Source organism: Austrofundulus limnaeus, unplaced genomic scaffold (genome assembly GCF_001266775.1).
Source record: "Austrofundulus limnaeus strain Quisiro unplaced genomic scaffold, Austrofundulus_limnaeus-1.0 Scaffold831, whole genome shotgun sequence".
NCBI lineage: Eukaryota > Metazoa > Chordata > Actinopteri > Cyprinodontiformes > Rivulidae > Austrofundulus > Austrofundulus limnaeus.
In genome coordinates, this window is record NW_013953233.1 from 35270 (window position 1) to 47368 (window position 12099).

Here is a 12099-nt window from a genome sequence, read left to right on the forward strand (position 1 = left end):
CAGCCAAGGTGTTGAGGGGATCCTTTTTGGTGACCTCAGGATCACATCTCTGCTTTTTGTGGACGATGTGGTCCTGTTGGTTTGTTTGTTTGTTTGTTTGTTGTTTATTTATTTAAGACGGGACAATGCATATTACAGAAAATGCCAGAATTAGCCATGGAGGCTAATTTTCATCTGCAGTCCCTCAAGGTCCTATGGATATAAATACAAGTGTAGTGGTCACCTCAGGGTGGAATAAACAGTTCCTCCTGTCTTTGACCTTGGTCTCAGAACCTCTCAGAACCTCTCAGCCCAGTTCAGACCATCAGTCGGTCTTGTCTGTTTTGAGCTTACCAAAGTTACTCACAGAGAAAAGTTTGGTTTGAAACTTACATGGAGGAAGTTTTCTGTTTTTGAGACGGATACAAAAAGAGCTTCGTCTTTGATCTTTGATTGAAAGCTGCCCAGAAGACGCTGAAGGAAGGAGTAACGTAAACATGCCTGGAAAGGGTCCGACTGATGAGGTTCCAACTTGTTCTTCACCAACTGGACGATCTTTCCTCTGACTTGAGCCGTGGTGGTGAACCTATCTCTGGTCAAAGTAATGGCTGTTTGTTACTGAGCGTACCTGAGGTTTGGCTGAATTCCTTGAAAGATGTCTGTTAAAATCCACATTCTTCAAAGGTTAAAGTTAAATTAATGAACAATATTCCTCCTCCTTTCTTTCCTCTTAAACCTGACAAAACTTAAGAAAAGTGACACAAACAAATGGTTTATTAACATCTAAACCTCAAAGTTTATTGTTAAACTTTTTATAGGAAATTAATCTCACAATAAGCTGTGCGTTAGTGATTTACTTGATTTTGTAGATAAATAAATGATCTTTATTATTTTAGATCAACTTAAACTCACTGAGTACACTCGTCTTATTGTGTATTTGTCAGTTTATTTGGTTTAAAGATGTCACAGAAAATAAGAAGAACCCATGAATTTCCTAATATTTTTATTATTAGAAGGTGTATAAATCACTGCACTCTGATGTTTGATGGAGTTTTAGTCTTTGATCTTTGATCAGTTTGTTAATTACTGGTTCTTGAAGCAGCTGAGGAAGGTTCTCCTCCTCCTCCTCCTCCTCCTCCTCCCTGAGAGATGAAGATGCAGAGGAGAGACGATGAGCTGTCTTGACGTTGCGTAATGAGCTCCTGTGAGTGAAACTGGGTCACAGACGTGGTTTCCACAGTAACCCAGCTTCATGTCAGAGACTCTGGGTTCAGGTTCTGAAGCACCTCCTCTTCTGCACCTGCTCCCCCCAAAACAGAGTCTGGACCTAGACCACCTCAGAACTGAGTCTGTAGAAGTCCTGATCCAAAGAGCTGATCCAAAGTGCCCGTTTCCTCCTGATGCTGCTGCAGCAGATGGAATATTAATGAGGTGAAATCAATTATTAAAGCAGCTGTTCGCCTCGTTAACTCCTCTGCAGGCTGTGATTAGAGCAAAACACTGAAAACTAACACACACCGTTTACTAACTCTGACCATTACTGGTTTATTACTAACCATAACCATTACTAGTTTATTACTAACTCTGACCATTACTGGTTTATTACTAACCATAACCATTACTAGTTTATTACTAACTCTGACCATTACTGGTTTATTACTAACTCTGACCATTACTGGTTTATTACTAACTCTGACCATTACTAGTTTATTACTAATTCTGACCATTACTGGTTTATTACTAACCATAACCATTACTAGTTATTACTAACTCTGACCATTACTGGTTTATTACTAACCATAACCATTACTAGTTTATTACTAACTCTGACCATTACTAGTTTATTACTAACCATAACCATTACTGGTTTATTACTAACTCTGACCATTACTAGTTTATTACTAACCATAACCATTACTAGTTTATTACTAACCATAACCATTACTAGTTTATTACTAACTCTGACCATTACTAGTTTATTACTAACCATAACCATTACTAGACTACTCCTAACTATAACCTGAACCAAAACCTAATTGACACCAAACATGTAAACCTAACTAGTAGAAAACAGTAGAGCTGCAGAAAAGTGTAGACCTGGAGAGTCCTCACTCTGTAGCATAAACAAGAATATATTGATAAGATCTTTATTATTTAATTTGTTAATTTTATAAAAACAAGTTTTAAAAAAATGTATGTGAATCTGAAAAGTTCTTTTTGTTTCCAGGTGCGTCTCCTGCTGAGCGTCTCCTGCTGAGCGTCTCCTACAGAGCTTCTCCTGCTGAGCGTCTCCTACAGAGCGTCTCCTGCTGAGCATCTCCTGCTGAGTGTCTCCTACAGAGAGTCTCCTGCTGAGTGTCTCCTACAGAGCGTCTCCTACTGAGTGTCTCCTGCTGAGCATCTCCTGCTGAGTGTCTCCTACAGAGGTTCTCCTGCTGAGCGTCTCCTACAGAGCGTCTCCTACAGAGCGTCTCCTGCTGAGTGTCTCCTACAGAGCGTCTCCTACAGAGCGTCTCCTACAGAGCGTCTCCTACTGAGTGTCTCCTGCTGAGCGTCTCCTGCTGAGTGTCTCCTACAGAGGTTCTCCTGCTGAGCGTCTCCTACAGAGCGTCTCCTACAGAGCGTCTCCTGCTGAGTGTCTCCTACAGAGCGTCTCCTACAGAGCGTCTCCTACAGAGCGTCTCCTACTGAGTGTCTCCTGCTGAGCGTCTCCTACAGAGCGTCTCCTACAGAGCGTCTCCTGCTGAGTGTCTCCTACAGAGCGTCTCCTACAGAGCGTCTCCTACAGAGCGTCTCCTACTGAGTGTCTCCTGCTGAGCGTCTCCTACAGAGCGTCTCCCACAGAGCGTCTCCTACAGAGCGTCTCCTACAGAGCGTCTCCTACTGAGTGTCTCCTGCTGAGCGTCTCCTACAGAGCGTCTCCCACAGAGCGTCTCCTACAGAGCGTCTCCTACAGAGCGTCTCCTACTGAGTGTCTCCTGCTGAGCGTCTCCTGCTGAGCGTCTCCTGCTGAGCATCTCCTGCTGAGCATCTCCTGCTGAGGGTCTCCTACAGAGCGTCTCCTACAGAGCATCTCCTGCTGAGCATCTCCTGCTGAGCGTCTCCTACAGAGCGTCTCCTGCTGAGTGTCTCCTACAGAGAGTCTCCTGCTGAGCATCTCCTGCTGAGCGTCTCCTACAGAGCATCTCCTGCTGAGCATCTCCTGCTGAGCATCTCCTGCTGAGCGTCTCCTACAGAGCGTCTCCTACAGAGCGTCTCCTACTGAGTGTCTCCTGCTGAGCGTCTCCTGCTGAGCGTCTCCTGCTGAGCATCTCCTGCTGAGCATCTCCTGCTGAGGGTCTCCTACAGAGCGTCTCCTACAGAGCATCTCCTGCTGAGCATCTCCTGCTGAGCGTCTCCTACAGAGCGTCTCCTGCTGAGCGTCTCCTGCTGAGCGTCTCCTACAGAGCGTCTCCTACTGAGCGTCTCCTGCTGAGCGTCTCCTGCTGAGCGTCTCCTACAGAGCGTCTCCTGCTGAGCGTCTCCTCTGTGAGTGCAGTGCATCATGGGACCTGCAGTCCTCTCCTTGCTCCTCCTCTTCTTGATGACATCATCAGTGGGTGGAGTGGGCGTGGCCAGCGCAGGTAAACCACAGTTCTGTGTTGTGGTCCAGGTCCAGGTGTTTCAGCGGGAGCTGATGTGTTGATGTGTGTCTCCAGGGGACACTGTCTCCTGTCCTCTGCAGTGTGTCTGTGAGACCCGGCCCTGGTACACGCCTCAGTCAGTGTACCACCAGGCCCGGACCGTGGACTGTAACGAGCTGCACCTGCAGAGAGTCCCAGCCAACGTCTCCGCTGACACTCAGGTACCCTGCATCTCTGAGTGGAGGACATGTTGGACATGTTGGACATAAGAACAGTCTTAAACATGTTTTATTCATGTCTTCAGGTCCTGCTCCTGCAGAGCAACAACATCTCATCCATCACCTTCGAACTCCAGAACCTGAGGAACCTGACAGAGCTGGACCTGTCCCAGAACCACCTGACACAGGTGACTCACTTGCTGTCCTCCTCTGCTGTCCTCACCTGCTGTCCTGCTGTCCTCCTCACCTGCTGTCATCCTCATCTACTGTCCTCCTCATCTACTGTCCTCCTCATCTACTGTTCTCCTCTGCTGTCCTCCTCACCTGCTGTCCTCCTCACCTGCTGTCCTCCTCACCTGATGTCCTCCTCACCTGCTGTCCTCCTCACCTGATGTCCTCCTCACCTCCTGTCCTCCTCACTTTGTCTCGTGGCTGGTTCAGCATCACAGTGGGACGGTTTCTGTCTCTGTCCAGGTGAGCTCCATGGGTGTGTCCTCTCTGGAACACCTGGTGACTCTGTACCTGGAGGAGAACCACATAGAGGAGCTGGAGGACTTCTGCCTGAGGAACCTGTCCAGCCTGGAGGAACTTTATATAAACCACAACCAGATCTCCTCTGTTGGACCCAAAGCCTTTGCTGGTCTCACTAACCTCCTCAGGTATGATTAGAACCTGAAGACCCTGTAGAACCCATAGAACCTGTAGAACCTGAAGAAATTGTAGGACCCGTAGAACCTGTAGAACCTGAAGAACTTGTAGGACATGTAGAACCTGAAGAACTTGTAGGACATGTAGAACCTGAAGAACTTGTAGAACCTGTAGAACCTGAAAAACTTGTAGGACCCGTAGACCCTGTAGAACCTGAAGAACTTGTAGAACCTGTAGAACCTGAAAAACTTGTAGAACCTGTAGAACCTGATGAACTTGTAGAACCTGTAGAACCTGATGAACTTGTAGAACCTGTAGAACCTGAGGAACTTGTAGGACCCGTAGAACCTGTAGAACCTGAGGAACTTGTAGGACATGTAGAACCCGAAGAACTTGTAGGACATGTAGAACCTGAATAACCTGTAGAACCTGAAGAACTTGTAGAACCTGTAGAACCTGAGGAACTTGTAGGACCCGTAGAACCTGTAGAACCTGAGGAACTTGTAGGACATGTAGAACCCGAAGAACTTGTAGGACATGTAGAACCTGAATAACCTGTAGAACCTGAAGAACTTGTAGAACCTGTAGAACCTGTAGAACCTGAGGAACTTGTAGGACCCGTAGAACCTGTAGAACCTGAGGAACTTGTAGGACATGTAGAACCTGTAGAACCTGAAGAACTTGTTGTCCAGATTCTGTCCCATGAGTCCACTCAGGACCCGGCTTCTGTCCCCAGGCTCCACCTGAACTCCAACCGTCTGGTGGCCATCGACAGCCGTTGGTTCGAGTCCCTGCCGTCTCTGGAGATCCTGATGATCGGGGAGAACCCCATACTGGGTCTGGAGGAGAAGAACTTCCTGCCTCTGTCCCGCCTCCACAGCCTGGTTCTGGCCGGGATGGGTCTGGTCTCGGTCCCGTCCACGGCCTTCATGGGCCTTGATTACCTGGAGAGTCTCTCTTTCTACGACAACCGGCTCAGGTGGGTCTGGGAGCACACTCAGGTTCTGACGGGTCCAGGTGGGTCACAGCTGACTCCTGTGTGTCGGTTCTGCAGGTCCGTCCCACGGGACGCTCTGAGCGTGCTCCCGAACCTGAAGTTCCTGGATCTGAACAGAAACCCCATCAGCCGGATTCAACGGGGAGACTTCCAGAACCTTCAGCACCTGGAGGAGCTCAGGTCCGTCTGACAACACGGACCAGAACCAAAGCTTGATTCTGGTCCAGTTGTTTCACCAAGTTGACCCGATTCTTTATGTTTCTAAACTTAACTTGGTTCTGATCGATTCTGATTAGTTCTGATTGGATCTGATTGGTTCTGATTGGATTTGATTGGATCTGATTGGTTCTGATTGGATTTGATTGGATCGGATTGGTTCTGATTGGTTCTGATTGGATTTGATTGGTTCTGATTTGGTTCTGATTGGTTTTCATTGGTTCCGAGTTGGATCTGATTGGTTCTGGTTGGATTTGATTGATTCTGGTTGATTCTGATTGGTTCTGGTTGGTTCTGATTGGTTATGAGTTGGTTCTGATTGGTTATGAGTTGGTTCTGATTGGTTTTCATTGGTTCCGAGTTGGATCTGATTGGTTCTGGTTGGATTTGATTGATTCTGGTTGGTTCTGATTGGTTCTGGTTGGTTCTGATTGGTTATGAGTTGGTCCTGATTTGTTGTGATTGGATTTGATTGATTCTGGTTGGTTCCGATTGGTTTTATGTTGGTTCTGATTGGTTGTCATTGGATTTGATTTGGATCTGATTTGTTCTGGTTTGGATATAATTGGGTCTGATTGAATCTGATTGGTTCTGGTTGGTTCTGATTAATTCTGGTTGGTTCCGATTGGTTGTATGTTGGGTCTGATTGAATCTGATTGGTTCTGTTTAATATTTTTGTGTATTTTGTGTTTGTTTGGTTGTTTGGACCTCCAGTCTGAACAACATGGATGACCTACTGATGGTGGAGCATGAAGCGTTCCAGAACCTTCCAGAACTGGTCAAACTGGAGCTGAGCAACAACCCCCGTTTGTCCTACGTGGACCCTCAGGCCTTCAGGTGAGTCCATCTCTCAGGTGTGGTGAAGCCATGGTTTTCCCAGCCTGCTTCAGCTCTTCTTGTCTCCGCCCCCTCAGGGACCTGTCCTCCCTCCGGACCCTTCTGTTCCACAACAACCAGCTGAGCCTCCTCTCAGGGGACCTCCTCTCTGCCCTGCCGGCCCTGGAGGAGGTGTCTCTGCGCTCCAACCCCCTGCGCTGCGACTGCCTCACCTCCTGGGGTCCTCACCTCGGCAACCGCTCACACCTGAAGCTGCTGGAGTCCTCCGTCACCGTCTGCTCCTTCCCGCCGCACCTGATTGGCCGAGAACTACAGGAGGTGGTGGCAAATGGATGGGGCGGGGGCGGAGCCAACAGCTGCCTGCCTCACATCTCTCCTCACGCCTTTCCTCCAACCGTGAACGTCAGCGTGGGACAGCCAATCACCTTGGAGTGTTGGGCAGATGCTGACCCCGCCCCTCAGTTCTATTGGGTGACACCGACTGGGGACAAGGTGGGCGGGGCTATGATGTTGGGGGCGGGGACAGTTGAAAATGTGGATATAAAAAAAAAGTCACTTGAATTGAAGAACTTTAATTTTCAGAACTAATAAATCCAGAACTGAACATGGGTCTGATACCTGCTTCCTGTTCAGGTGAGCTCTGAGGCCGTGGCTGCACCAATCATATCAGAGGAGGGGCGTGGCCTGAACAGGATGAGGAAGAAGCACCGGCTGTCCGAGCCCGGAGCGTTGGTGATCGAACACGCGGACCCGTCAGATGCAGGTCAGTCTGTGCTGCTGCTGCCTGAGCTGCTCAGTGTGCAGAGCCACRCCTTCACCTGAGCTCTGTTCCAGGTGTGTACACCTGTGTGGCCTGGAACATGGAGGGAGCCGACACCAAGAGTGTCTCTGTGTCCGTGGACCCTCAGGGCTCTGACAGATCCTGGTCCAGAGACGGGGTGCAGCGGGGCGATGAGCCCAGGAGGGACCAGTTCTATCCAGGGAACTGGTCCAGCACCACAGCCTCTCTGGTGATCCTGGCTAAGGTAACCCCTGAGTCCCCACCCCCCAGGACTCAGGTCCAGTCAAACCACCTCCATACCAACCTGCTACTTCCTGTTTCCTGTCAGGTGGTTCACGCCCAGTCGGTGGTGTTGGAGTGGAAGTTGTACCCCAGCAGGGGGGCTTCCTTTGTGGATCTGAGTGAGCACAACACGCCCCTCCCTTTGCCCCGCTGGACCAGCGCCGTCGTGCACATCGACAACTCTCAGATCAGCTACACTGCCAAGGTGAGMAAGACCGGGTCGGTTCTGGACTCAGTTTTTAGGTTCTTATGTTGACCAGTGGATCCAGACTCCGCCCACCTTTTCCTCTGCTCCTCCCCCTTCAGGTCCCTGCTGATGTTCAGGAGTACAACCTGACGCACCTCCTTCCTGCAACAGAGTATCACATCTGTCTCACCGTCTCCTCCTCCCCGACACCTCCTCCCAGCTCCGCCCCCAGCCCCGCCTCCCCCGTCCCGTCCTCTCCCGTCCACACCTCCTGCCTGAACGTCACCACCAGGGAGGCGGGTTTCTCTGTGGAGCTGATGGCGTCGCGGCGCAGCAGCGTGGCGCTGGCGGCCGTCATGGGCTCCATGTTCGCCCTGTCCATCATGGCGCTGCTGGTGGTCTACATGGGGCGCCGCGTGCAGCAGCACAAGACCTGCGGCCACTCACTGAAGGTGTTCATGCAGCACGCCACATCCATCCCTCTGAACGAGCTGTACCCGCCGCTCATCACGCTGTGGGAGAGCGAGGCCGAGAAGGACAAAGACGACAAGGAGGAGGAGATGGGAGGGCAGGTGGGAGGCAGAGACGAGGAGGAGGCCGGAGGGAGTCAGATAAACACCACCAAGACCTACATGTGGTAGCTGCAGGAGGAAGGACACCTTGTGACTCATTCAGGAGCCTGACAGACAAACTGAGGGGTAAAAAACCCACGAGCTGCAGGGGGAAGGGGTGGGGTCACAGTTATCAGCTGCTGGGGGAAGGGGCGGGGTTATAGTTAGTTAGTGGAGGAAGGGGCGGGGTTATAGTTAGTTAGTGGAGGAAGGGGCAGGGTTATAGGTAGTTAATGTAGGAAGGGGCGGGGTTATAGTTAGTTATTGAAAAAGGGGAGGGGCTACTGTGAAGTTCTGATTTCTAGACTGAAACATCAAAATAAGTTTTGGATTTTTATGTTTTCTTGTTTCTGTTTGAAAATGTCCACGCCTCACCTGAGCAGCTGAACTTCCCTCTGGACAGGTTGTTTATCAAACCGTGGCTCGGGGCCTGGTTTTGGGCCACCAGCAGGTGTACACAGGACAGCTCATGGTCCAGCAGCTCCTGAAGAACTTTTCAGACCCGTGAGTCCAGATGTTTTGACCTCAGAGAGGATCGGTACTGTAAAATCAGCTTATTGTAACGTAGTTCATGTGATGAACACCGACACGCAGCACAGGTGACCTCACAGCACAGGTGACCTCTGAGGGGCTGCTGCAGGTTCTCAGGAACATCAGGCTGAAACATGTCGGTGTTTTTGACTAAATGTGAGTTTATCTGATGCTTCTTGTTTCTGTCGTTGGTTCAGTTAAAGTCAAACTTTGTTTCCAGAATCGAAGCTGCAGTTTGATCTTTGAGTTCAGACTGAGAAGCAGCTGAAAGCTGCGACTCGTCTGTGGAACATGAAGGAACACGTCTCAGGTTTGAGGTTCTGCTCAGAGCTTCATGTCTTCCTGTCAGAACCACCGGACCTTTAATCCTTCAGAACCTTCTGCACTCCACCTCTTCTGCATCTGTAGCTTCTGTAGCAACCATCTTCTCCTCTGCAGTCTGACCTCGACCCGGTTCTTCTCGACCCGGTTCTGTTGCATGACTTTGCACTCACGTTTAGGACTGTTTGTATAAAATGTGTGAAAAACCTGCAAACTGAGAGGCACCAGAACCTCTCTGAGGTCCAACATTCAGCTGACTTCTCTCACATCAGATTAGAAACCACAGGGAACTGGATCGGGTCGGTTCTGGGTTTGGGTTCTGCAGTTTGCAGGTTTTATCTTCTGTGAACCAAAACTCAGCAGAAACTAAAGTTTCTTCAGACAAACAGGCTGAAGGTTCTAATCTCAGCTGAAGGAACTGAACCAGAACCAGTTTTCAGGTCCAAACACTCCAGATTCAAACCTGAATCCAGGTGGAGACACAGAACCTTCTGGACTCAGATCCTGTAGAGTCTGTGTTGGGCCCAGCACCTGTTCAGCTGACAGGTCAGCTCTGGCAGCCATCTTGAACTGTTCTGACTCCAGATTCCTTCACATCTGTCCTGTGGTTAACCAGATATTTTGCTGACACATTTAGATGATGGTGTGTGTCACAATGAAAGTACTTCTTTCTGCCCACCTGCAGTCAGTCACATATTTTCTGTTAAAGTTTTGGAAACATTAAATCTGTTCAGCAGCTGAATAAACCTGAACTTTGTTTTATTCTCTGCTGAGTAAATCACATCAGTTTGTTGGGCAGGAACCTTCAGCGACAGCGCCCCCTGCTGTCCAACACTTTAATGCTGGTTTTTCTATGAAGTCTTTCACTTTATATTTGAACTGTTACTATTGTTCTTAGTGTTTTTTGGGCACTAAGCACCAGCTGTAACTGCAGGTGTGTGTTGGGGCGGAGTCTTCTTATACGAATAAAAACACTGTCACTCTTCAGCCTGATGTCTGTTTTATTACAGAAACTAAATCTGTTTCCTTCTTCAGGTTCCAACACAATTCAAAACACTTGAAAATAAAAAAAAAACACTTTAAAACATAAAGGGGAAAAATTCAATCAGTTCCATTCACTATGGAGATTTTTTAATGAAAATGTTTTATTTGAAATAAATGTTTTATAAAAAGGCACACCGTGGTCAAAATATTCACAGTCCTGCCATTACTAAAGTACATCAAAATACAACAAACATAAAACAMAAAAAATAAGAGGTAAAAACCCATTTATTCCTGTAAACAAGAAATCACAGATAAAGTTTAAACAAGATGTGAAATATAAAAATACATTAATTTATTTAAAAAGATTTAAAGAGAACTGTTGTAACCCACTAACATTAAATATTTACTACTAACCCATTACTAAACTTCAATATTTATGTAAATTATTAAAAAATGTTCTTACAAGATTTGTTCTGTTTTGGCCTGGAAACAGGAACTTCTCAGGGTTTCATCACATCTGCTTTCATTAAAGAATTAAAAGTACAACAAATAATTTTCTGATCCCTTGAAGCTTTAAAGGACCGATCACACATCCCTGAGGAACACCGCAGTAAAACATCACTTGTTTGTCTGGAAGTAGCAAAGAGGCTTTTTTATTTTTTGTTTTAGAAACATTTCTCCTTTTTATTTATCAACATATTTTTAAAAACATGGTTTAAAAAGACCTCTTGGTCACAATCTTTTTTAGACAAATTTAAACTTTCACACGACATAATTAAAAAATATTGTACTGCGATAAAAAAGGATCAAATCCAAATGATTTTGTTTAAGTTATAAATCAAACCTGATCCAATTAGTTGAAAACAATTTCTACTTGAAGTTTTAGGAGTTCTGTTGGACTGACAATAAAAAAATATTCCAGGCTCATTTAAGATTCTTTAGAAGTTAAACATCTAGAAGGGAAGAAAACAGCTGACAGATAAAATATGGAAGATCATTTCTGCCACTAAAGAGGATAAAAAAACTAACAAAATGGGACATTTTGTGTTAGATGGACATATAACCCACATCATGATGACATGGATCAGTTTTTGTTTAGTCATCGATTAACCTTAGTTATTGTGTATACTTCTTTGTGTCATGGTTCAAACTTTGTATCTTGTTTTTATGACATAATGATGACTTAGAAACTCATACTGTATTTATAAAAAAACTATTACATTTTTATTTTGGCGTACATGAGCTTCCATTTTTATTTACACTTCACCTGTTCACCAGGTGTTCCATCACATCCCACCATCTGTAAACTGAAGTTTGACCCTGAGAATATTTGGTATCTTCAAACAGAAGCTCCTCAATCAGCTGATTTATTCTTTAAAAATCTTCACATCTGGACATTTCACAGGTTTATCTCCAGCTTCCAATATTTTAATTCCCACAAAGGAAAAAAACTCAAATGTGATAAATCAAAACAGGAAACCCAAAGTTTGATCTGAAGACCAGAATCCAACCAATAAACAATCCTAAACCCCGGTGTGCTGCTTTATCCAGGCCCGGTACTTGGTGACCCGGGTGTAGATGCCCGGTTTGTTCCTAAAGGCGCAGCCTTCGCCCCAGCTCACCACGCCCGCCTGGAAGGCYCGCCCACTGGGGTTGTTGACGGCCAGGGGTCCGCCGGAGTCACCCTGCAGGGTCAGAGCAGAGTCAGAATCCAGGACTGATTCAACCTAACAGAGGCTCTGGTTCCACCTGCTGGATCTGACCCTAAACCATGACCAAGATGATCTGCTGCAGTTCAAACCGAGCATCAGTATGGGGAAGAAAGGTGATTTGAGTGCCTTTGAACGTGGCATGGTTGTTGGTGCCAGAAGGGCTGGTCTGAGT

The 12099-nt window shown here is 47.1% G+C and overlaps 2 protein-coding genes across 3 annotated transcripts in view; one reads left to right on the forward strand and one right to left on the reverse strand.

Annotated features, from left to right (window-relative positions):
* si:ch211-180f4.1 (leucine-rich repeat neuronal protein 1) overlaps positions 1-8541 on the forward strand; it is a 10953-nt gene extending 2412 nt beyond the window's left edge. The window contains exons 2-14 of the mRNA XM_014028926.1: positions 2207-3433; positions 3490-3602; positions 3678-3823; positions 3907-4008; positions 4295-4479; positions 5205-5447; positions 5523-5645; positions 6396-6518; positions 6596-7010; positions 7152-7281; positions 7353-7543; positions 7628-7786; positions 7888-8541. Coding sequence (XP_013884380.1) covers positions 3524-3602; positions 3678-3823; positions 3907-4008; positions 4295-4479; positions 5205-5447; positions 5523-5645; positions 6396-6518; positions 6596-7010; positions 7152-7281; positions 7353-7543; positions 7628-7786; positions 7888-8409 — 2418 coding nt within the window. The 5' untranslated portion in view covers positions 2207-3433; positions 3490-3523 and the 3' untranslated portion in view covers positions 8410-8541. The remainder of the gene's footprint in view (positions 1-2206; positions 3434-3489; positions 3603-3677; positions 3824-3906; positions 4009-4294; positions 4480-5204; positions 5448-5522; positions 5646-6395; positions 6519-6595; positions 7011-7151; positions 7282-7352; positions 7544-7627; positions 7787-7887) is intronic.
* Positions 8542-10340: 1799 nt separating this feature from the next.
* The window catches only part of st14b (ST14 transmembrane serine protease matriptase b), a 25206-nt gene continuing 23447 nt past the window's right edge, over positions 10341-12099 (reverse strand). For both annotated transcript variants that reach the window (XM_014028925.1, XM_014028924.1), the window contains one exon: positions 10341-11900. In XM_014028925.1, coding sequence (XP_013884379.1) covers positions 11739-11900 — 162 coding nt within the window. In that variant the 3' untranslated portion in view covers positions 10341-11738. The remainder of the gene's footprint in view (positions 11901-12099) is intronic.